The 26,761-nt window shown below is 35.5% G+C and overlaps 1 protein-coding gene and 1 long non-coding RNA gene across 2 annotated transcripts in view; both read right to left on the reverse strand.

Annotated features, from left to right (window-relative positions):
• Positions 1–14,267: 14,267 nt before the first annotated feature.
• LOC140175318 (uncharacterized) lies at positions 14,268–14,734 on the reverse strand. Its single transcript, XR_011865703.1, has 2 exons — positions 14,645–14,734; positions 14,268–14,565 (listed from the first exon to the last, which is right to left on the reverse strand). It is a non-coding gene; the product is annotated as an uncharacterized lncRNA (long non-coding RNA).
• Positions 14,735–16,116: 1,382 nt separating this feature from the next.
• LOC112710904 (uncharacterized) overlaps positions 16,117–26,761 on the reverse strand; it is a 48,737-nt gene continuing 38,092 nt past the window's right edge. Inside the window, exons 48-60 of the mRNA XM_072202038.1 lie at positions 25,265–25,393; positions 25,093–25,178; positions 22,159–22,274; positions 21,962–22,074; positions 21,639–21,762; positions 21,387–21,508; positions 20,093–20,261; positions 19,788–20,004; positions 18,368–18,689; positions 18,031–18,170; positions 17,372–17,493; positions 17,065–17,272; positions 16,117–16,845 (exon numbers count right to left, since the gene is read on the reverse strand). Coding sequence (XP_072058139.1) covers positions 16,731–16,845; positions 17,065–17,272; positions 17,372–17,493; positions 18,031–18,170; positions 18,368–18,689; positions 19,788–20,004; positions 20,093–20,261; positions 21,387–21,508; positions 21,639–21,762; positions 21,962–22,074; positions 22,159–22,274; positions 25,093–25,178; positions 25,265–25,393 — 1,983 coding nt within the window. The 3' untranslated portion in view covers positions 16,117–16,730. The remainder of the gene's footprint in view (positions 16,846–17,064; positions 17,273–17,371; positions 17,494–18,030; positions 18,171–18,367; positions 18,690–19,787; positions 20,005–20,092; positions 20,262–21,386; positions 21,509–21,638; positions 21,763–21,961; positions 22,075–22,158; positions 22,275–25,092; positions 25,179–25,264; positions 25,394–26,761) is intronic.

Genomic DNA, 26,761 nt, shown 5'->3' on the forward strand with positions numbered 1-26,761 from the left:
TATTAGAAATCTTTGAACGTTTAGTTCTTAGACCTTGGGGGCTGGCCTTTCGTCCATGCTTGAACCTTCATCACTTATATATTTTCAACGGTTGAGTTTCTACACACCATAGATTAAGGGTGTGGAGCTCTGCTGTACCTCAAGTTTTAATGCAATTACTACTATTTCCTATTCAATTCCATTTATTCCTGTTCTAAGATATTCGTTGCACTTCAACATGATGAATGTGATGATCCGTGACACTCATCATCATTCTCACTTATGAACGCGCGTGACTGACAACCACTTCCATTCTACCTTAGGCCGGGCGCATATCTATTGGATTTCTTAATCAGAATCTTCGTGGTATAAGCTAGAATTGATGGCGGCATTCATGAAAATCCGGAAAGTCTAAACCTTGTCTGTGGTATTCCGAGTAGGATTCTAGGATTGAATGACTGTGACGAGCTTCAAACTCGCGATTGCTGGGCGTGATGACAAACGCAAAAGAATCAAGGGATTCTATTCCAACATGATCGAGAACCAACAGATGATTAGTCGTGCCGTGACAGAGCATTTGGACCTTTTTCACTGAGAGGATGGGATGTAGCCATTGACAACGGTGATGCCCTACATACAGCTTGTCATGGAAAGGAGTAAGAAGGATTGGATGAAAATAGCAGGAAAGCAGAGATTCAAAACGAACATAACATCTCCATGCACTTATCTGAAATTCCTACCAGTGAATTTACATAAGTATTTCTATCCTTTATTATTTAATTAAATATCTCTTTATTCCTTCGCGTATACTATAATCTCTTAATCCAGTTAAATCCTCCTGACTGGGATTTACATGATGACCATAGCTTGCTTCATACCAACAATCTCTGTGGGATCGACCCTTACTCACGTAAGGCTTTACTTGGATGACCCAGTACACTTGCTGGTTAGTTGTGCGCAGTTGTGACAAAGTGAGATTCACGTTTGCGAGCACCAAGTCTTTGGAGCCATTGTTGATGATCACAATTTCGTCCACCAAGTTTTTGGCGCCGTTGCCGGGGATTGTTCGAGTATGGACAACTAACGGTTCATCTTGTTGCTCAGATTAGGTAATTTTCTTTTTGTTTTGTTTTCAAAAATTTTTCAAAATTTTTTTTCCTTTTTTTCAAAAATAAATAAAGAAAATACCAAAAAATCATAAAATCATAAAAACAAAAAATATTTTGTGTTTCTTGATTAAGCCTTGAGTCAATTTTTAAGTTTGGTGTCAATTGCAGATTCATATTGTTCTTGCATTTTTTCGAAAAATTCATGCATTCATGGTGTTCTTCATGATCTTCAAGTTGTTCTTGGTAAGTGTTCTTGTTTGATCTTGATGATTTCTTGTTTTGTGTCTTTTGTTGTTTTTCATGTGCATCTTTGCATTCATATTTTCCAAGCATTAAAAATTTCTAAGTTTAGTGTCTTTCATGTTTTCTTTGCATCAAAATTTTTTCAAAAATATGTTCTTGATGTTCATCATGATCTTCAAAGTGTTCTTGGTGTTCATCTTGACATTCATAGTATTCTTGCATGCATCATGAGTTTTGATTCATAATTTTCATGTTGTGAGTCATTTTTGTTGTTTTTCTCTCTCATCATTAAAAATTCAAAAATAAAAAAATATATTTTCCTTATTTCTCTCCTAATTTTCGAAAATTTGAGTTGACTTAGTCAGAAATTTTTAAAATTAGTTGTTTCTCACAAGTCAAGTCAAATTTTCAATTTTAAAAATCCTATCTTTTCAACTTTTTTTTTTAAAATCAAATCTTTTTCATTTTTATCTTATTAATTTCGAAAATTTTAAAATTATTTTCAAAATCTTTTTCTTAATTTTATTTCAAATTTTTGAAATTACACTAACAATTAATGTGATTGATTCAAAAATTTGAAGTTTGTTACTTTCTTGTTAAGAAAGGTTCAATCTTTAAATTCTAGAATCTTATCTTTTAGTTTCTTGTTAGTTAAGTAATTAATTTTAATTTTAAAAATTAAATCTCTCTTATCCTATCTTTTATATCATATCTTTTTCAAAAATTTGATTTTAAAATATCTTATCTAACTTCTTATCTTCTTATCTTTTCAAATTTGATTTTAATATCTCTTCCAACTAATTATTTAACTTTTTATTTGTTTCTTATCTTTTTCAAAACCACCTAACAACTTTTCTCTCTAATTTTCGAAAATATCTCATCTCTTTTTCAAAAATTCTTTTTAATTAACTAATTATTTTAAATTTTAATTTTAATTCTATCTCATCTTTAATTTTCGAAAATCATTAACTCCTTTTCAAAATTAATTTTCGAATTCTCTCTCTCATCTTCTTCTATTTATTTATTCATTTACTAACACTTCTCTTCACCTCTCTTCATCTCCAATCACTGCCTCTATCCTTACCCTTGTGTTTGGTTTCTCCTTTCTTTATTCTTTTCTTTTTCTACCAATAATAAGGATCCTCTTTACTGTGACATAGAGGATTCCTCTTCCTTTTCTTTTTCTCTTCTCTTTCATATGAGCAGGAACAAGAAAAAAAGGTACTCTTGTTGAAGCTTATCCTGAACCTGAAAGGACTCTGAAGAGGAAACTAAGAGAAGCTAAATTACAATAATCCAGAGGCAACCTTTCTGAAATTTTCGAACAAGAGAAGGAGATGGCAGTCGAACCCAACAACAATAATGCAAGGAGGATGCTTGGTGATTTTACTAAACCCACATCCAAGTTTGATGGAAGAAGCATCTCAATTCCTGCCATTGGGGCAAACAATTTTGAGCTGAAACCTCAATTAGTTGCTCTAATGCAACAGAACTGCAAGTTTCATGGACTTCCATCTGAAGATCCTTACCAGTTTTTAATTGAGTTCTTGCAGATTTGTGAGACTATTAAGACGAATGGAGTAGATCCTGAAGTCTACAGGCTCATGCTTTTCCCTTTTGCTGTAAGAGACAGAGCTAGAACATGGTTGGACTCACAATCTAAAGATAGCCTGGACTCCTGGGATAAGCTGGTCATGACCTTCTTGGATAAATTCTTTCCTCCTCAAAAGCTGAGCAAGCTTAGAGTGGATGTTCAGACCTTCAAGCAAAAAGATGGTGAATCCCTCTATAAAGCTTGGGAAAGATACAAGCAGATGACCAAAAAGTTTCCTTCTGACATGTTTTCAGAGTGGACCATATTAGATATATTCTATTATGGTCTATCTGAGTTTTCCAAGATGTCATTGGACCACTCTACATGTGAATCCATTCACCTAAAGAAAACGCCTGCAGAAGCTCAGGAACTTATTGACATGGTTGCAAATAACCAATTCATGTATACTTCTAAGAGGAATTCCATGAATAATGGGACGCCTCAGAGGAAGGGAATTCTTAAGATTGATGCTCTGAATGCCATATTGGCTCAGAACAAAATGTTGACTCAGCAAGTCAACATGATTTCTCAAAGTCTGAATGGATGGCAAAATGCATCCAACAGTACTAAAGAGGCATCTTCTGAAGAAGAAGCTTATGATCCTGATAACCCTGCAATAGCAGAGATAAATTACTTGGGTGAACCTTATGGAAACACCTATAATTCATCAAGGAGAAATCATCCAAATTTCTCATGGAAGGATCAACAAAAGCCTCAATAAGGCTTTAATAATGGTAGAAGAAATAGGCTCAATAATATCAAGCCTTATCCATCATCTTCTCAGCAACAGACAGAAAATTCTGAACAGAGTACCTCTAACTTAGCAAACTTAGTCTCTGATCTGTCTAAGGCCACTTTAAGTTTCATGAGTGAAACAAGGTCCTCCATTAGAAATTTGGAGGCATAAGTGGGCCAGCTGAGTAAGAAAGTCATTGAAACTCCTCCTAGTACTCCCCCAAGCAATACAGAAGAGAATCCAAAGAGAGAGTGCAAGGCCATTGATATAGTCAATATGGCCGAATGCAAGGAGGAAGGGGAGGACGTGAATCCCAATGAGGAAGACCTCATGGGACGTCTCCCAACCAAGAAGGAGTTCCCTATTTAGGACCCAAAGGAATTTGAGGCTCATATAGAGACCATAGAGATTCCATTAAACCTCCTTCTGCCATTCATGAGCTCTGAAGACTATTCCTCCTCTGAAGAGGATGAAGATGTAACTGGAGAGCAAGTTGCTCAATATCTAGGAGCCATCATGAAGCTAAATGCCAAGTTATTTGGTAATGAGAGGAAGCATGAACAGCTTCTCTCAATGCAGAGTCAAACAGAGGCCCCACAATCAAACTCTAAGTTTGGTGTTGGGAGGCCACAACCAAACTCTAAGTTTGGTGTTGAACCCCCACATTCAAACTCTAAGTTTGGTGTTGGGAGGTCCCAACAATGCTCTGAACATCTGTGAAGCTCCATGAGAGCTCACTGTCAAGCTATTGACATTAAAGAAGCGCTTATTGGGAGGCAACCCAATTTTTATTTATCTAACTTTATTTTTTTTATTGTTCTTTTATATTTTATTAGGTTCATGATCATGTGGAGTCACGAAAAAAAATACTAAAATTAAAAACAGAATCAAAAACAAGAGAAGAAAAATCACACCCTGGAGGAAGGACTTACTGGCGTTTAAACGCCAGTAAGGAGCATCTGGCTGGTGTTCAACGCCAGAACAGAGCACGGATCTGGCGCTGAACGCCAGAAACAGGTAGCAATCTGGCGTTTAAACGCCAAGATTGCCCACTGAGGAAAGCTGGTGTTCAACGCCAGAAACATGCTGCAGATGGGCGTTGAACGCCCAGAACAAGCTTAGAGCTGGCGTTTAACGCCAGAAACAAGCACCAATCTGGCGTTAAACGCCAGGATTGCCTGCAGAGGGTGATTTACACGCCTCATTGGTGCAGGGATGTAAATCCTTGACACCACAGGATCTGTGGACCCCACAGGATCTGTGGACCCCACGGGATCATCCCAGGATCTGTGGACCCCACAGGATCCCCACTTACCTCAACCCACCTTCTCTCTTCTTCAATAATCACCTCAATCTCTCTTCCCCATTACCTATTCACCACTCACATCCATCCATCTCTTCCCCACCCAATCCCACCCATATGGCCGAAACATACACATCTCTTCCTCTCCTCCATATCTTCTCCTTCCATTCTTTCTTCTTTGCTCGAGGGCGAGCAACATTCTAAGTTTGGTGTGGTAAAAGCATAGCTTTTTGTTTTTTCATCACCATTGATGGCACCAAAGGCCAGAGAAACCTCAAAAAAAAAAAGAAAAAAAAGGGAAGACAAAAATTTTTTCCACCTCCGAGTCATGGGAGATGGAGAGATTCATCTCAAGGGTCCAAAGCTCAGTAGAAGAGCATTTGACTGCACATCAAGAGAGCATGAGGAATTCCCTCATCAAGAAATCCCTGAGATACCTCAGGGGATACATGTTCCTCCACATAATTATTGGAAGCAACTAAGGATAGGAACACCAAAATCACTAGGGATCATGCAACAGAAGCAAGGAAGAGACATAAAGGAGCTCAAAAAGCACCATTGGACCTTCAAAAGGCGCCACCCTCACTAAGGTGGACTCATTCCTTAACTTCCTTATTCTTATCTCTCTGTTTTTGTTTTTTTATGTTACATGTTTATCTATGTTTTGTGTCTCTACTTCATGATCATTAGTAGTTAGTAACTATGTCTTAAAAGTTATGAATAATTCCATGAATCCTTCACCTCTCTTAATTAAAAAAAATGTTTTTAATTCAAAAGAATAAGAAGTACATGAATTTCAAATTTATCCTTGAATTTAGTTAAATTATATTGATGTGGTGACAATACTTTTTGTTTTCTGAATGAATGCTTAAACAGTGCATATTTTTTATCTTGTTGTTTATGAATGTTAAAATTGTTGGCTCTTGAAAGAATGATGAACAAAGAGAAATGTTATTGATGATCTGAAAAATCATAAAATTGATTCTTGAAGCAATAAAAAGCAGTGAAAAAAAACAAAAGCTTGTGAAAAAAAATAATGGCGAAAAAAAATAAAAAATAAAAAATAAAAAATAAAAAGCAAGTAGAAAAAGCCAATAGCCCTTAAAAACCAAAAGGCAAGGGTAAAAAGGATCCAAGGCTTTGAGCATCAACGGATAGGAGGTCCCAAGGAAATAAATCCAGGCCTAAGCAGCTAAATCAAGCTGTCCCTAACCATGTGCTTGTGGCATGCAGGTCCAAGTGAAAAGCTTGAGACTGAGTGGTTAAAGTCGTGATCCAAAGCAAAAAGAGTGTGCTTAAGAACTCTGGACACCTCTAACTGGGGACTCTAGCAAAGCTGAGTCACAATCTGAAAAGGTTCACCCAGTCATGTCTCTGTGGCATTTATGTATTCGGTGGTAATACTGGAAAACAAAGTGCTTAGGGCCACGGCCAAGACTCATAAAAGTAGCTGTGTTCAAGAATCAACATACTTAACTAGGAGAATCAATAACACTATCCGAAATTCTAAGTTCCTAGAGAAGCCAATCATTCTGAACTTCAAAGGAAAAAGTGAGATGCCAAAACTGTTCAGAAGCAAAAATCTACAAGTCCCGCTCATCTAATTAGAATTAATATTCATTGATATTTTGAGATTTATAGTATATTCTCTTCTTTTTATCCTAATTGATTTTCAGTTGCTTGGGGACAAGCAACAATTTAAGTTTGGTGTTGTGATGAGCGGATAATTTATACGCTTTTTGGCATTATTTTTAGGTAGTTTTTAGCATGATCTAGTTACTTTTAGGGATGTTTTCATTAGTTTTTATGCTAAATTCACATTTCTGGACCTTACTATGAGTTTGTGTGTTTTTTTATGATTCAGATATTTTCTGGCTGAAATTGAGGGACTTGAGCAAAACTCTGATAAGAAGGCTAACAAAGGACTGCTGATGTTGTTGGAATCTGACCTCCCTGCACTCGAAACGGATTTTTTGGAGCTACAGAACTCTAAATGGCGCGCTATCAACGGCGTTGAAAAGTAGACATTCAGAGCTTTCCAGCAATATTTAATAGTCCATACTTTGTTCGAGATTAGACGACGTAAACTGGCGCTCAACGCCAGTTTCATACTGCATTCTGGAGTCAAACGCCAGAAACACGTCACGAACCAGAGTTGAACGCCCAAAACACGTTACAACTTGGCGTTCAACTCCAAGAGAAGCCTCAGCTCGTGGATAGATCAAGCTCAGCCCAAACATACACCAAGTGGGCCCCGGAAGTGAATTTATACATCAATTACTTATCTTTGTAAACCCTAGTAGCTAGTTTAGTATAAATAGAACCTTTTACTAGTTTATTAGAAATCTTTGAACGTTTAGTTCTTAGACCTTGGGGGCTGGCCTCTCGGCCATGCCTGAACCTTTATCACTTATGTATTTTCAACGGTGGAGTTTCTACACACCATAGATTAAGGGTGTGGAGCTCTGCTGTACCTCAAGTTTTAATGTAGTTACTACTATTTCCTATTCAATTCCATTTATTCCTGTTCTAAGATATTCGTTGCACTTCAACATGATGAATGTGATGATCCGTGACACTCATCATCATTCTCACCTATGAACGCGCGTGACTGACAACCACTTCCGTTCTACCTTAGGCCGAGCGCATATCTCTTGGATTCCTTAATCAGAGTCTTCATGGTATAAGGTAGAATTGATGGCGGCATTCATGAGAATCCGAAAAGTCTAAACCTTGTCTGTGGTATTCCGAGTAGGATTCTGGGATTGAATGACTGTGACGAGCTTCAAACTCGCGATTGCTGGGCGTGATGACAATCGCAAAAGAATCAAGGGATTCTATTCCATCATGATTGAGAACCAACAGATGATTAGCCGTGCCGTGACAGAGCATTTGGACCTTTTTCACTGAGAGGATGGGATGTAGCCATTGACAACGGTGATGCCCTACATACAGCTTGCCATGGAAAGGAGTAAGAAGGATTGGATGAAAGTAGCAGGAAAGCAGAGATTCAAAAGGAACACAGCATCTCCATGCACTTATCTGAAATTCCTACCAGTGAATTTACATAAGTATTTCTATCCTTTATTATTTAATTAAATATCTCTTTATATCTTCGCGTATACTATAATCTCTTAATCTAGTTAAATCCGCCTGACTGGAATTTACAAGATGACCATAGCTTGCTTCATACCAACAATCTCTGTGGGATCGATCCTTACTCACGTAAGGTATTACTTGGATGACCCAGAACACTTGCTGGTTAGTTGTGCGGAGTTGTGACAAAGTGAGATTCACGTTTGAGAGCACCAAGTCTTTGGAGCCATTGTTGATGATCACAATTTTGTCCACCAATAAGTGTAAGAAAATTTGATGAATTCTACTAAATTCAATACAAAATAAACTATAAAATTATGGTTTATTAGGGAACAAGAGAAGACATTGCTGCCATTGTGGCGCTAAATGCCCACTTCAATTTTAATTCTGGACAGTTGGCGCTAAACACCACGACTCGGCGTTTAGCACCATGGGCCTCGTAAAATGTGCAAAGCTTTCTGGATAGTGGGCGCTAAACACTGAGTCACCGGCGTTTAGCTCTGAGAGCAAAAACAAGGTGGTGTCCACTCGTAGAAACAAATCAATGGATGGCATATATTTGATTTTGTGAATTAAATAACAATTAGAAAAGGATTTGTTAGGTTTAATTTAAGTTTTAAATTAATATCAATTAGGACTATAAATAGGATAGAGATTCGCTATCGCGGGGATCTCTCCTTTCCTAATTTCCCATTTCACAATTTACACTTTTCTCTCATAGTGTTTTCTCCACACTATGAGCCACTAAACTTCCATTGCTAAGGTTAGGAGTTCTGTTTACTTTGATGGATTAATAATTATTTGTTCTTCTACTCTTGATTAATGTAGTGGTCTATGTTTAAGAATTGGTTTCGTTCGTCATCCTACGGATTAGTGTGTATTGGAAAATAACTCTAATCCAAATTGAATTCTTTTGAATCTTGAAAAAGTTATATCATTAGAATTACAGCTTGAAACCCTTTCTCACAACTCCTTGTTTATCTGGACTTAATGTGATACGTGACAGATAATTGCATCATTTTTGGGTTCTTAGGGTTTGTGTAGCTTATAAATCAGAATTTGAACTTACCCCTCTTGTACAATTGATTGATCAAGGAATTGACAGTTGGTTGGATTAGAGGAGATTGAATTGCTTAGGAATAGGAATTCAATCACGTAGGGTTTGCCATAATCTCAATCTTTGCATGATCAAGGTATTGAAATTGAATATTAATCCGAACATTTAAATATCTCACAATCCTCAACTCTATTCTCATACCGGTTTTCTCAATCTTTCACTATTTGCTTTTATTAATTTACTATCTTTTATGCTATTTGATATTCAAAAGTCTCATTTTAACTTGTCTAACTAGAACAATTAAATAATCATTGCTTGCTTAGTCCATTAATCCTCGTGGGATTGACACTCACTCACCTGAGTTTATTACTTGGTATGACCTGATGCACTTGCTGGTAAGTTGTGGTTTGAAAATATCCGCACCACTTTCTATTCAGGATGAGACACATTGCAGAGACCACCTATGAAAACAAAAACCCAAACTTATTACATATATGGCACAACAACTCATAAGAAAATCATTAATGTTAATATAGGATTACCAAATTTTTAATATATGTTTGGCTTTTAAAGATGCAAAGTGCATTCTGGTTGTCTCCATTTGAGATTTATTGTTCAACCTGAATATCGTTTCCCACTCATTAGTGTTGTCATCTTTATAAGTCTTGTTTTTTGTGACCCTGTGATAGCATTGCTCCTTAAGTTCCTCTGGTGTTTCCTTTTGTTTTACTGGAGTTTTGAACTTCTCAAGGAAGGTCAGAGTAGGCTGCACCTTTTTTGGTGGAAGACTTTCCTCCTTAGCATATTTCAATGCTGCTGCAATCCTAGTATTCATCACCTCAACCAATTGTTCCAACTCTTCCACCAACTCTGGGTTGTCTTGAGATTTTTTCATTTTAGTTGGTGATTCCTCCTCCTAGGTAATTGTATCTTCATCACTTGATTGACTAAAGCCAAGGCTAAAAGATGATGCACTAAAGTCATCCTTCAATGTAGCATTAGCTACCATTATTATTTCATCTTTCAAGTCTTGAGCAGGCAGATGACTGCATGGTGACACATAAAATAGTTTAAGAATGCAAAGAAAATATTAAAAGAGAGTTTTATTATGTAGAAAAAACACATGAGGAGGAGCTATATGTTGAGCTTCCTTTTAGAGAGTTTCCTCATGAGCTTCTTGTTCAAGTTTTTGAGGTTGTTCTTCTGTATATTCCTTTGTGAGAGACTTCGCAGCAGGTTGTTTAGGTTGTGGAGGACTGTAGGATTACACAAAAAGAATTTTGCGGCAAAACTATTCAAAAAAGAGTTTAATTAATACTTATGCATTAATAGGTTCTTCTTTCATATATACCTCTGTGGGAGACTTTGCAACAGATTGTTGAGTTTGCCTAGGGCTTAAGACAGAAGTTTCCGAAAAGGAAGCAAATACATGAAGTGGAACTCTAATGAAGACAAACAATGAAGAAGTTAATATACAGTAAACATTCAGGTGTAAATGATTAACTCAATGATTAGAACACTGAAAGTGAATTGGAAAACTCACATGTCCAGTGGTTCATATTGAGAATGAGTTTGTTTTCGAAGAACAATCATTTGATCTTTAGGATCATTATCAATATCAACAGTTGTGCTACACATCCTTTCCTTCAATTCGATTTATTTTTCTATTCTTGCTTCTTGAACAGGGTTTGGTTCATGCAATGTTTCTTCTTATTCTTTGAACATGTAACGCACCGAAATCAACTCACTACAGCACCTCAAGCATTGAATAAAAACTCAACTTCTGTTGTATGAGAATTACATAATTGCAGTTTTTTTCTTTTTTTACTTGCTTTTTTTGTTAAATAAAATCAAGGGTTTTATTCTAAAAAACAAATATGAAATTAGAAGCTGGTAGCATAAGAAATAAAGAAATGGTAAGAGAAACATAAATTACATGTTATCACTTGGTTGATTTACAGAGCTCTAATAGCTTGTCTGTGTTTGAAACACAGAATCATTTTCACTCGACAAATTTACACGTGGCACTCTAAAGACAAAATAAACATTACTCAGTAAAACTAGAGTAATTACATCTTAGAAAATTTTAGCAAAGAAACAATTTCAGATATTGAATCTTATGTTTGTGAAGAATTATACTGAGCTTCTGTCCAGTGGAGTCCATTTTTTGGATTATCTGTGGTTTTGCCTGCATCCTGGAAAAGCAAACAATTATCAGGCAAATAAACGCAATAAAATTGGCAAAAAAACCCCTAAAAATTAAAACATACTTTTGTGTAGGCTTATCATTTTTTTCTTCAATCTTCCTTCCGTTATTTCTTGCATTTCTTCGCTTTTGAAAATATATGCAAAAAATTCTATTTATGAAGAAAATTTTGATAAAATGAACAAAACATAGTATTGCAATGATAGTTTCTGAATCTTACCCATCATCAGATTTAGTTTCTGTTTGGGAAGATGAATCCACAATAACACGCTTCTTTTTATTGGATTCCATCCTAGAAAAGTAAATAATCATTAAGCAAATAAAACATAATAAAATTGATAAAAAAAACACCGAAAATTAACACATACTTTTGTGCAGGCTTATCATTTTTTTCTTCAATCTTCTTTTTGTTATTTTCTACATTTCTTCACCTCTGACAATACATGCAAAAAATTCTTTTTATAAAAAAAATTTTGATGAAAAAACAAAACATAAGATTACAATGATAGTTTCTAAATCTTACTCATCATCAGATTCAGCCTCTGTTTGGGAAGATGAATCCACAATAACGCGCTTTCTATTTTTGGATTCTGATGAGCGGATATTTTATACGCTTTTTGGCATCATTTTCATATAGTTTTTAGTATGTTTTGTTCAAGTTTTATTAAGTTTTCATAGGTTTTAATGCAAAATTCACATTTTTGGATTCTACTTTGAGTTTGTGTGTTTTTATACAATTTCAGGTATTTTCTGGCTTGAATTGAGGAGCTGGAGCAAAAGTCTGATTCAGAGGCAGAGAAAGTACAATAGATGCTGTCCGGATCTGACCTCCTTGCACTCGGAAGAGCTTTTCTGGAGCTATAGATGTCCAAATGGAGCATTCTTAATGGCTATGAAAATCTGACTTCTAGAGCTTTCCAGCAATGTATAATAGTCTGTATTTTGCTTTAGAATAAAAGGCCCAAAATCGGCGTTCAACGCCAGTCTCCTGCCCTAGTCCAGGCGTCCACCGCCCAAAGGAGGGGACCAACATTCAAACACCCAAAGAGGATCCCCTAGCCAACATTCAACGCCCTAGAGGCCCCATAATACGTGGATCTCAATCAAGCTCATCCCAAACACTCACCAAGTGGACTCCAGAAGTGGATTTTAGCACTAAAATGACTGTTTTACCCTTTTTATGTAATCCTTAGTCATTAGTTTAGTATTTAAGGGATATTTTACATAATCTTAGAGGACATTATGCCATATTTTTGTGTATCATTGTGTTTTCTATCAGTATGAGTCTCTAAACCTCTTAGGTTGAGGGGAGGAGCCTTGCTGAGTTTTATGGATTAATAAAAGTATTGATGTTTCTCTTCAATCCGTGTTTCATTCAATTCTAAGTTGTATCTTCGTTCTTCAACATGATGAATAAGATGACCCATGACAATCATCTTTGTTCTTCATACTAAGACCGCGTGCCTGACAACCACCCGTGTTCTACTTGGGTTTGTGTGAATACGTAACTGGAAAGCATCGAACCGCCAGCTTGATTATACATCTCTTAGACGGCTAATCCACGACATCGTTGGGGACTTCTCGAGACACTAATTCAGCTGAGGTATGAGGAGATTAAAGTCTCTGAGGTAGAGGCTAGAACCCAAAGGCACAACATTCTCTGAGCTGGAAGATTCGACCTTGTTTGTGACGTTTTGAGTAGGATCATTAAGGAGAATGGACTACAGGAACTTCACCCTCAATCAAAATGAATCCACAATAACCCTAGGGTTCAGATCTGGAGGAGATTGGTGACTGTGACTGTACGGTGTTGATCACATACAGCCTGTCATAGAAGAAATCATTCACGGTTGAAGAAGACAGTAAGACCAGAGTTAATCCAGAAGGATAAAGCATCTCCAAGCTTAACCATCTTCTTATCATTATAGACAGGTCAACCTAGTTTAGATCTCATTATTCCTTTTATGCTTTTAACCAAATCCAACAATTCTTCTATCCGCCTGACTAAGATCTACAAGATAACCATAGCTTGCTTCAAATGACAATCCTCGTAGGATCAACCTTAACTCGCTTAGGTATTACTTGGACAACCCAATGCAATTGCTGGTACAATCATACAAAGTGTGGGGATTCGTGCACCAGATTTCATCCTAAAAAAGTATAAACACACGATGTAAATAAAGAGAATAAATATTTACAAAAGACATTGAAAAGTAATACTTACTTCTTTGCCATTCTCTTGGGTTGTTTTCTTCTCTTCGGTGTCTCTTCTGAGTCATGTTCAGAATCAGACTCATAATCAGAATCACTTTCACTTTTCGAAGATAAGTATAATATAACAGTCTTCTTTTATTGCTTCTTTTTTTCCTTCCCTTTTCCCAACAAATACACCAAAATTAAAGAAAATATTTTTGTTGAGTTACCAATTCATCCTTCGCCTCACTTTCTATCCTTTTAACTATTTTCTCCCTAGTCCAATGTTGCACCCACAGTGGTCCAGGAATTCTATCCACCGGCCTATTCTTGTTTGTGGATTCATGAGAATATACGATCATTAGTACAAAGAGGCAGCCATGAACAAATTTATTTTTCAATTTGTGCCCTCTAATGCCTTTGATAAGGAAGTGGAGCACATGAACAACCCAATTTTATTCTTGTATTGTGTCCACATGAAGAATGGGCGGCATGTGAATCAGAAAATTTTATTTATTGTCGTTAGCAACAAGAAGCACTTTCTATATGAGAGGATGAATGTCCTCTTGAGTTTCAGCTAATTTTCTGGCCCATCAACACTCATGTCAATCAAAGACTTTGTCAATTGTGGCAATGCACAACTTTTAAAGTTTTCAATAACTACTTTCTACTCATTAATTTTTTTATTTTTAATTTTTCTTGGATAGCGCTCCCTTACAACAGCAACAAAAATATTTCAATAACACAGAAATAATGTAAAAAAATACCAAAATTTGATTTACAGAATAGATTTTTACCAAATGCATTCAAGCCAAGTGCATATCCTATTTTTTCAGGGGTGATCTCGATTACACCGTATTACGTGTGTAGTGTGCTATTGTACAAATCAAATGAATATGCTAGTTCTTCAAGAGCTTATGCGGCACATACAAGGCTGGGATATGCGTCATAGCAGCAAATCCCAATTCTTTGACAATAGCTTTCTTGTCTTTGCTCATGTGGAATATATCATAAATGGATCTTGTGGAGCATTTCAAATCATGAGTTTTCTGTAAATAAATGAGAATTATGTTACGTAACTATATTTATACGAAAAAAAATTGAGGAGTTGTAAAATATATTTGTTACATTATATTTTGGTCCTTCCTTTTTTGTGGTGTTCCTCTCAGCAACTTTTTTTATTGTCATTTTTTCTGTAAGAAATAAAAAAATTAGGTTAATAGGTAACAACAACACCAAGTGCACCTCAATTCACATGAAATACACTAAAATACAAAAACCAAATACGCCGCTGTTATTTCTTGGTTGCATCACACAATGTTAGTTCAAAAAGACATGCAAATCACTCAAACATGCATAAATAACATCAAAAGCATTACAATATTTTGTTGCCTAGTTACAACAAAAAGAAGACAACACTAAGTGAACCTTAATTCATATGAAATATACCTAAATACAAACTAAATGCACCGCTATTATTTCTTGATTGCATCACACAATGTCAGTTCAAAAAGACATGCAACTCGATCAAACATGTGCAAAATAACACTAGAAGCACTACAACAAATTTCTATGGGCCAGTTACAAAAAATCCATTAACAAAATTCCTAAAAAATGGACAAAAACACATGCAAAAACTCAAACATGCACAAAATGACATCTGAAGCACTACAACATTCTATTACCTAGTTACAACAAAAAGAGGACAACAACACCAAGTGCACCTATTTAAACAAAACACACCAAAGTTTTATTTATTACTATACACGAACTCAGTTCAAAACATGCAAACACTCAAACATGCACAAAAATGCATTCAAATTCCTCAAACATATGCAGATTTAGGTTAAACTATACAAAAACACTGCATAACATTTTTACACCAACCTAAAAATTTTATCACCAAATAAACAATATAATGAAAATAGTAATATATACTTCAACATAAAAACACAAAATGAATCTATTAAATAAATAGAAATACAACAAACTAGGGTTTTGCAATAAAAAAATGTGAAAAAATTGGACAATTAATGAACAATACTTTCAATAATCTTCCGTCTTCTGTTTTTCTGTTTTTGTATTTTTTGGTGAAGATTTGAAACGTAGCTTTATTTCCATGAGTTTTTTGCAAAGATTTTGAGAGATTGAGTATCATTTGAAATTTGATCGTTTCAATTTTAATCAAAGGAGAAGAAACATTTTTCATATTAACGTTCCCGCTATTAAATAGTTGCAAGAACAGAAGTTTCTAATCTGATGTTTTTGTTGAATTTGAACTAATTTAGTTGAAATTGATTCTCAAAAAAATTTGTATATACAACATAATTGTTAAAAGAATGTTTTGAATATAAATTTTTTAATTTATTTTAAATTAAATAGGATTAAAAAATAAAAAAATTGATAATATTTATAAATAATAAAAAAATTAATCTTATTTTTTAATTTAAATTTATTTATTTTATACATTTTCCGTGTTAACTAATTTGAAATATTATATTTTTAATAATTTATTTTTTAATTATTGATATTAAATTTATAATTTTAAAAATAAAAATATAAAAATATTCTTTTTTTTCAAATAGAAAAACAATTGACAGTGCCTGTTAAACGCTAATTTATATAAATAAATGTATCCGCTAGTATGAAAATTTATCTGATATACATATTTTCGACAGCTTGAAAATAACAAAGCCGAAAGCACTACTTCCCCTTTTTCCCTCCTCTCCATTTCCAAAATAATAATAATAATAAAAATAATTGACAAAACAAAAAAGCTCTAAGGCGAAAAAATTTAAAAAAGAAAAATAAAAAGCTTTCGCTCAATGTTAGACTCGCTATTCCAGATGTAGTACAACAAAATTGGCAAGGGGAATGTAGATCCTGCTCGTAGGATCCGTCACACAGATTATGCTTCCTACCCTTATGCTGTTTCTGCCTCTTTAGAAATCCGGTTGTATATACCACATGACACTCAGCGTCCCTTGTTGACTTGTTCGGTGGGGATGTAGATAATGAAGCTGGGACAGTAGGGTTAACCACACTTCATGACAAGGGTATAGAAAAAATGCAAACTTCTATTTCCTGATCCCTATAGATAGTTCTAGCCTAGTCTACAGAAAAATTTACAATAGACAAGAGGATAAAGGGAGGCGCGATAAACACAAAATGTAATAAAATCCATGGAAGCTTAAAACTTTTGAAGTAAACAAACTTAAGGGTGCCGTCGTATGGAAGTATTGTTTTCAGCTAAACTGAGCTTTTCCAGAGCCAATTCCCTGGCTATTAATCGAAGCAATATTCGTACTAGCTCCCGTATTCTTAATTCCCTGTTCATCAAAAGGCAGAAAAAGATAAAAATAGAAACAGGAATGAAAAAAATTGGGGTATTTTTATTTTATTTATTTTCATTTTCTGTTTTTCTAATTTTGCGAAAGAAATAACAGCAAGAAGATTTTTTGCCAAGTTGAACTGTTTCTAGTTTTACCTTCATGAAAATCTTAAATTATGAGGCCATTGGTTTCACTTTTTCCCTTTGATATATTTACCTTGATGTAACAAGCTCACAAAAGGAAGGTAATAGCACAAAGAGATGGGAGCGGTTCTCATCGTTCTCCTTGTTCTCTTCTATGGCACTTCCCAAACGTGGCTTTAAGGAGAGAACAGATGCTGCTTCTGGATGAACAAGAAGACGTGCCAGTTCTTGAAGGACGAAAATAGATTCTTCAAGTCTTGCTTTGGGTAAAGGATACTCACCTGCACGAAAAATCAAGCAATCATTAGATAATTCGTCAGATGTTGGGAGATGAAATGAAGATTACTGGAAAAAATTATCTTTTCATCGAAGATGCTCACCAAGGCCAATTTCATCTGCCAGAAACCGGCTCAAGATGTAATCACATCTGGTCACAAGCACTGTAATAGAGGTTTTGCTTACTTCAGATCTGGTAGTATTCCAGTCAACTTCATGAGAATAACTAAGAACATTATAAATAACTGGTTAATATGACCATTTTGAAAATATATATATCAACACATGAAGACATAAGAAAAAAACCTAGGACTTGAGATTAAAGTCGGTCAAGATCAATGATGAGTTTTCTAACTGAATTATCGTATGTTAGATACGGTCAACAGATTGGATCTCATTTGCGAAAAATTTATGCCTGCATTCAGGTTTCTATTGGTGTTATACAAGAGCTACTAATCAAACATCTAAATTATACCAAGAGAATGTGCCTGAAAAGTAGCGGAAACTGGATTTGGAACACTGAAACATAATGCGTATGAAACAAATCAACGAGAAAAAATTCCACAGAGCAGACAAATAAAAAGAAATGCACATTAAAGATTTGGTACAAAAAGCATTCACGACATCTATGGCATAACAAGGCCGAGAGTTCAACTCAATTATTTCCCATTGGTTAATTACCATCAAGTAGAAGATACTTAACGCTAAGATTAGAAATTCAATTTATTAATAAGAATTTGATAAGCATTCAAAATGATGGCACCTGCTCAAGGAAAATAACTTTTGTAAACAAGTCAAGGAAAATCTACTGCAGTGTGGAGGCATGAGCTCTACTGTCTCCACAGGTAATGAGCACGTGCGTGATGCACAACGGTCTAGAGTAGAGACTAGTCGCTGCAAAACCTGAGAACAAGGGAGTATTAGGAAAATTGAATCTCACTGAAATTTCTGCTAACAGAAGCCTCTTCCAACTATATAAGCTTTAAGGTAGGGAAACGGGTGAGTTTGGTATTGCTATTAATAGAATGTATGCACATGTTCTTAACAACTTCATGTAGTACTAACTAGTGTTAAAATTATTAATCTTTTTATATACTTACTTCTGTAGGGGCATCAATTGGTGACTTAAGGACCTTGTCACCAAGAATATCTAAGATGGACATCTCAAGGGACTCATCAGCCTCTAACACCACTGATGAGAGGGAATTCGAGGGAAGAGCTCGTCCACAATATCCAACAAGGAATATTTCATAAACATCTGCCATTTCTTTCCATACACGTGTCTTGGCAGGTTTGTTCATAGTTGTTTCTGGATCACCATTGGTTAATTTGCTGACGTAGTCAACAACAATACGGTTGAATGCTTGAACACCTAACCTCCAAAGTGCACTATCAGGATTGTCTCTTCTTGTTGTCATACATCTGAAAGTATCCATGACAGTGTTATTTCATAGTATTAAAAAAAAAAAAAAATCTATGCACAAAAATCAAGAATATGACATACATGTCAAAAAGATGAATATCTTCAACTCAGACATAAAAGGAGATATTTCTACGAAGTAATAGGTTCAGAGCCATTAATTTTCAAGAGTAGAAACTCCTTAAATTTCTTTAATCACTTTATCTTTATGAAGAGCTATTTTAGAGGTTGGTGGTGAGTTGGAAAAAAGCTATTTCTAGTCTCTAACACTTAAAGGAGTTCCTACTCTCTGCAGGCATGCAAATTATGTATACATTATTAAACATTTCCCTAATTGCACATAAGATTGATATTTGTGCTACTTTCATGTTGCTTGATTGAATATTTCAGTAATTTAAGATGCTCCCAACACAGCAGCCAAAAACAGCAGAGGCCGTTCAAATTTAGGTTGGCATTTATGAGGCTTTACCTGATAATTTAAACAATTAAATCAAGCTTCTGAAATATTAAGGGATATAGTAACTATCTACAATGCCCCGCAAAGAAACTAAAACAGAAGTCTCCCAACCCAACATTGACATCGCAAAACATTTTTCTTTGCCTAGGATTCTGTTTCTTTTTTTTTTAAATATAAAAAAGAATTTCATTAAGATGAAGAGATGGATAATTTAACTTGGAGGATAAGGGTTCCCCTATATAAAAGCAAAAGCAAAAAGCACAAGGATTTATCTATAAAGAATAGTATTCCAATCTCTCAACATGACACACAGGGAAAATTTCCTATAAAATCATGAGCTTTACACCAACTAGATGCTAGCCTCTAATTCTATCCCATGAAAAATGCTTGTCAGAAAATCTGTCTTTGAAGGTGGCCCTGGATTCTGATTAGAATATTATCAGAACCCTGAAACATTTTATCTATAGTAACCTGACCCTAATCTTCACCTCACACAAAAGATCCGTCTTTTTCCTGACTACATACACAAATCTTAGCCTCGTTTATCATTTACAATGTAAATATCTCTCCTGGCCTTTAGCAAGTAATTTTGTGATTCTATGAAACTCCTAAACATTGAAGCAGAATTAAGAGCAGTTACTACCTTCCAAGGCTTTGAATAATTTCAGGGTAAATAATATACTTCTCAAGAGCAGGTGCCTGCAGAAAAAGATCTACCAGCACGGGAACTAGCTTTTCTGCAAATATATAACTAGGAATGCGTGAATTTGTTGCTGCAGTAGATCCAGAACCTGGAGATACCGCTACTTTATTAGGTGTTATTGTAGTGCCATTAGGTGCTTCATGGTTTGTCTGAGAATCTGCAAACATGATCATTGGTTTTACACTAATAAGTATAAACAGAATCAGGTACAACCAGATACTTCTAAAATTGAAAAAAGGTTGGACCTCTAGATTGATCTATTTTACCATCCTCATTCTGCATATGAGAATCTGGTCTTGGAAGATACTGCAGAAACTCTCGAAGAAGAACAAGCCACATAGAAGAAATATGCTCTGTTGGACGTAATAGTGGTAAGATCTCCAGTATTGTCCGTAGAACAGGTGGCACATTTCCCTACAACATATGAATGCCACATTCATTAGAAGATTCTAGCAAAACAAGAAAACTGATTGAATTAGTAAATAGTTAATTGAGTTATTTTGCAGGGTTATTTCTTACAAAACAGCGAGATTTTCTTCAGTACAAATTCTTACAATAATGCAACAATGAACACATAGCAAACCACACTTCAGTATCGGAGTGCTAGTTCAGATGTCTTTAGACTACAAATTTCCCCTGCATCCATGTGCAACAAAATATAAAGGTCCAGCATGCCTCCGGATCCTCTAAACTTACCACACAGCGGTTAACATATAAAATCATTTATTTGCTTCTATCCTATATCAAAGCCCATATAACCATGTGGTCAAGAGTTCAATCCTCATCATTCGCATTGTTCAAAAGGTATAATTACTCTAAAGGTAGTTAAGAAATTGTAATCAAGTCCAAGCCCCCATATCATACAAAAATTTTCACTCATTTGCTATAAAAATTAAATGAATGGGCGTCATAGAACAACTGCTGAGTTGTCTTCGTGTGATCTCAAGGTCACAGGTATAAAGTATAAACCATGAAATCAATCACTATGCTTGCATCTACATTACATTTTTTAGATGTAGCCTTCTTGTAGCTTGTCAAACAAAACATACTTTATACCAGCAGGTTGCTCCCTATAAAAATTAAGATGTTCCTAATCAAGTCCCCATTAATATTTAAATTCTACTGATCAAATCCATGTGTTGCATGAATATTTTTCAATCAGAACTATTTTGTTTAAAAATTCTGTAACCAAGCCTCTAATATGGATGATAAATACCTGATTTCTCTGATCATAATCTTTTTAAACTAAATCATGTAATTGAAAGTTTTCATATAGTATAGGGCCTTAATTACAAAACTAAAGAAATGTGATTCAAAATTTAGTGACATTATAAGCATATCCATAGAAATTAAAGCTCTTCAAAAAATGAACTAAGTTGAATTTCAACACAAGGTAAACACACTTATTAATTGTCCATGCTTCAAGACCAAATAGCTCTTCTGTAGGAATCATATTAGGATAGACAAATATCCATTTCCCTCTACAATAACAGCTTCTTAAGATAATAAGAAAAAACAAATAAAATACAATGAACTCACAAATTCTGTTTCGAAGTTATCATTGGTCAACATGGCTTGCTTCACAGACAAATCTATGATAGCTATCAACTGGGTGTACATGACATTATTAAATAATCCTTGAGCTTGAACATACAGCTCACCTGGTAAAAGTTCAAAGTTGAAGTAAGATGAGTTCCACTCGAATATCCTTATAAGTTATCATTGCTATGACATGGACAGAAACCTAAAGGGTGTGTGGAATCTTAACAAAAATGAAAATCAATGCATTACCAAGACCATGCAAAATCTCCTGCTTCACCTTATCAGGGGCAGAGCCACCATAATTGGATGGCTTTTTCAGAACAAGCTCATAAACATCAATCACTGAAATAAGGTAAGGCATTGGCATATGTCCCTGAATTTTGAACTTTAGTCAGTACTTCAATAAGTATATCAAACTAGTGCTGTTTTCTTGTACATGTTGCATTGAAGATTGATTAAAAGTCAATAGGATTTGTGTCAAAGATAAAAGGCACTTAAGCGAGACTTAATTCAGTTGTTTAGTCTTCATCTACAAATAGAATTCAGACCTTAAATCATACCACTATGCCTACCTTCAATGAATGGGAGGTAACAGTTGTCTGCAAACAATTTATTGCTGCAAGGGCTACCTCTTTACTTCCATTAACAATACTATTCTCAACAAATTGAAGCAATGATTCCCAGCCTACACAGAACCAAATTAAATCAGAACTACTAGTATATTGAATCAAACAGAAACTACCAGATACATCAAAGGTAACAAACCCACCAGACCAGAAGTTACTTAAGGTTTTGAAAAAGGGAAAGAATAACCGTAATATACGTGCTATTCCACCAAGAACCAGCACGAGAGTTTCATCCCACTGCTTTTGAGCTGTGTTACGACTGCAAAGTTCACCAAAACATAGAGATATGTCAAATGTCAAGTAATTTTTGGAAGATAGAATAAGATTAAGTATGCACCTAGCCACCTACAAAAAACGTTTTGGGTGCCATTATCATAGATAGTATCTGTAAAAAAGGCACAAACAAGGGTGTTGGAGTCCGTGTGACGTACAGTTCTCGAGAGTTGGTCTAACTGTTCTCTACATGCTTCACTACTTGAAATATGTTCTTAGAGCATTATAACCTGTCTTTCGTGTGCAACAAGATAAGGTATTATAGTATTATCCATTGAAAGCATTGCAAATTGTTGTCTATTGAGTATTGAGCTGCCTTAGATGTCAATCATTGATCACTATCCAAGTTCTTTGTTGAGTTTCTTAGATTGTGCTTTGTTTGGTTCAATTCGTTGCTAGCTGTTATTGAACCTCGCCCAAATTGTCCCTTTCAGAAGCAACATGAGGAGTTAAGATAGTAAATTGATCTCATTAAGCTTATGGAAGCTTCAGCTTAAGGAAGAGTGCTGATAAATATAGGGAAACTGGGAGAGGTGTTGGAGGAAAGAAGTAGGTAGTATACCAAAACTGAAGCCTACAGGTGCCAGTGTTCTGTTCATAACTGTTAAAATCCATGATTTTCTATGGAAATAATAGAGTAAATAGTAATTCGCCAAATGAGAGAGAGAATATATCACTCTTATATGATGTGTGTAGATTGTATGCTGATTTAGTTTTACATGAGAGAGGACTTAACATATATAGAGAGGAGAATAATAAAAGTAGAACACCTACTCAACTACTTTTCATAAATGCAGTATCTAAACTACTAACCAGTATTTAACATTAATCTCTCTCATCATATTTCAACACTCCCAGTCAAGCTTGAGCATATAAATAATATGCATCAAGCTTGGAACAAAAATAACCTATAAGAGATATTATTTGATATGGTGAGATATGAAAGGATAATCTCTCTAAGACTCCTCCTCACGCTACATCTAACCAAGCCTTAAGCTTGTTATAATAATACCCTTGAAAATAAACTGATAAAGATTAAACTGCTGACAAAAGAAGGGCCAGCTGAACTTCCAGAGACTTGCTAGGACCAGCAGGGACATCAGGAGATGCACCGGGGGCATCTAGGACTGTTGGGGACTTGCCGAGCCTAGCTGGGACTACCAGGAACTTGCCGAGGCTAGTAGCGAACCTGGGAAGGTGACTTGGTTCAGTAGCCATGGTCTTTCAAAGAGCCTATAAAGATGATATAACTAGCAAGACTAAGTGAAGGACAAATATCACCACAGGTATGATTCACAATGGGAGGTTGGAAGGAAAACACAACCCAATCACTCTATGCCAAGAGGAGAACAAGAGGCCAAAAGTAAGAATAGGGAGTTGCTAGAGAATGTTACACAGACAGAAGAGACGTCAAATACGCAAGAACTATCAGAAACAGGAGAATCAATAGTCATGGAACCCATCAGGGATAAAATCAAAGTTTGATGATGCTGTAGTAGACTAGTGGTTCGATCAAGGAGATATATACACACAACCAAAAAGAGCAAGAAGAGGTGAGCACCGAGGTAGTAGCAGCCGGAGGAGGCGGATGTGCAGTAGAAACAGCTGCAGATGAACAGTGCAGCAGTGCCAGGGGCAAAAAGTGAAATGCAAAAATGCAAAGAGGAAAAACGGTCGGATGAGAAAAAAAAAAACACGATGGTTCCAAAAAGAGGTCAGCGAGGCAAACACTGCAGTGTGCTCAGTCGCGGAAAATGATGACCGACACGCCATGTGCAAGTGAAAGCAGCGGAGCCAACTGGAAGTTGGAGGGAGAAAACAGCACATGGATGCACGCGAAGCCTTGGACGGCAACAATGTTGGCTTGGCTGAGCAGTGCTGGAGAAAATGAGTCTAATAGTGTGGTCATTGTTCGGATTGGACAACAGTGGACGGCAGTGGCAGTGACGAAACAGCTCTGAAGGAAGTGGGCTGCTGGAAAAAGAACACAGCAGAGGATGTTCTAGCAACCAGAAAGAGACACAGTTGGCTAGAATTTTACAATAAAGAACATCCTTTAAATTAAAAAGGAGCAGATTGTGATGATGATGGCAGAAACAACTCAAACAATTGTTTCTAGGTTTGAAAAAAAAATGGGAAACTGAAGTAATACCGGTTTCAACCATGAACACCTCTCAACAGAGTGCTAAATCAAAAGAATTTCAGAGAGCTTAAGGAGGATATCATGGTGTTCAAATACATGATTTTATATGAAAGTAATAGAGTAAATAGTAAGCAAATGAGAGAAAGAATATATGACTCGTATGTAATGTGTGTAGATTGTATGCTGATTTTTTGTTATATAAGAGAAGACTAACATATATAAAGAGGAGAGTAATAAATGTAGAGTACCTAGGCAACTACTACGAATAAATGCACTTTCTAAACAACTGACACTATCTAACATTAATATCTCGCATCATATTTCGACAATTACCACAATTGGATGCAATATGGAAAAAAAAAGTGATTTCAAGACAATACCGCACCAGGTAAATTTTTCTAGATATCAGAAAAGCAACTTTTACTTGCTTCTAAAAATAAGCCAATATTTTTCTCACTTCTAAATCTTCTCGAAACAATCTACAAAAATTTAAGAAGTAATTTTTATCTAAAAATGCACTTTTAAAACAAAATAACTACAACCATACATACTCATGATCACATAAATACAAGTCGAATGCTTTAGAGATGAAGTACTATTCACAGTTAGCTGAGGCCACAAAAATCAGGACAAGGTAATATGAATTGTTGATTTAGTATACCTATGATGTATGAGCATGTGAACTGCTTTTCCTCCTCGAGTTCCAAGTTCTTTCCCTCGTGATTCATCTTTAGACGAAGTTGCAGCCTACTTCCAGATAAGAAAAAACTTTTAAGGATATCAGCTCATGCTGAATTAATCTCTTAAATCAACAAACAAAAGGTTCAGCTTACCATGTGAGATGCACGATCTAATGTAGGAAATACATAATTCCAAAGGCATTCTTCCCACATGCTTTCGGAGAGCTTTTGGCCATGAGTTCCTAATGTTTGGAAAAGTGTCCTGACAGCAGAGTTCCTCACCTACAAAAAGAAATACATTAAAGTTTTGACATCCAGAGGTCACAATAGAGCTAACTCACTCACAAAATCTCATCCAATTAGCAAAATATAAGTGTATTATAAATGCAATAGGCTAAGTGTTGAAACAAATTGTCAATATCATTGCCTAACTTGAAACCGAAAGCTAACTCTAGGGAGAGGGATGTCTAAGTGTTTATAAAGGTTATATTAGATATAGTTACAGAAATGGACCACATCAGTGCATTCAGATTAGAAACCAGTTAACAACCACCTATCCACTATCCAGTCGGGTTCTCTAGTTGATCACATAAGTATTTGAACCCGTCATATCTTGGCAAACTCGGGAAAAACTAGTCAGCGCAAGTCAAACCAGATATTGAATGGGTCTCATGAACTGCACATAGAGTGCAGAAACAAGTGCAGCAACATCTGAACCGCACACATTGCATGTTGCCTCTTGAACCATGTCCACAAGGGTATTCTGAAATTTTTGAAGTTCACTATTTAAAACTATGCATAATAGCTGCTCCACTACCACTTGGGCCACTGTGTTTATACAACTAATTATATTATGAATTTTGGTAGATTCCACACTAAACAAAGGAGGAGTGAGTTAGCATCTCCACTGTCCTATGAATAAACAAAATACCCCTTCTTTATTTGTTAAATAATTTACTTTTAGAGGTATTCTGTATGGGACTTACAAACTTCCTCCAACATAAAAAATGGGAGGATGTTAGCAAAATCCATTATATGTTAATTGAATTTGATTGTATTTTCATGTATTTGATTAGATCCAGCTCCACAAGTAACCCACCAGCTAATCTAGCTGATTAAGTGCCTGGCCGAGTTTATGGCCAGGTCGAGTTTAATAACCATGATATTAGGAATGTGAAGTTGCAATGTGTACGACAGATAATTTGTGGATTGTTAAATACTATGTTAAGATTTTGGATCTAACTTCACAACCCCACTCCCCCCCTTTTTTTTTCCTCAAAACAAATAACAACAACAACAATAATAAGATGATGATGAAATTTCCTGCCAGTTTACAAGGCTATTTAAATCATATCCTTAAGCAAGTAGAACAAAAATATTGATGAAAAGTAACTGAGTCCAGCTACATACCCAAAAGAAGCCCACAAAATGATAATACCATGGTATAATACGAGGATCTTATTTCTTGCACTATAATTATAAAAGGTAGATTGCAGAATTTTAATCGCTTAAACAGGAATGCTACTTATTCGGACACGGATGCTTCTTTCAAGTCCCAACAAACAATAATTGTTGATCTAGGATACACTAGCATCTTGAATGCCTAAATTTAAAGATAAATTTATCTAGATATTCTAGTTTACTTATCCT

This window comes from Arachis hypogaea, chromosome 9, assembly GCF_003086295.3.
Source record: "Arachis hypogaea cultivar Tifrunner chromosome 9, arahy.Tifrunner.gnm2.J5K5, whole genome shotgun sequence".
Classification (NCBI taxonomy): domain Eukaryota; kingdom Viridiplantae; phylum Streptophyta; class Magnoliopsida; order Fabales; family Fabaceae; genus Arachis; species Arachis hypogaea.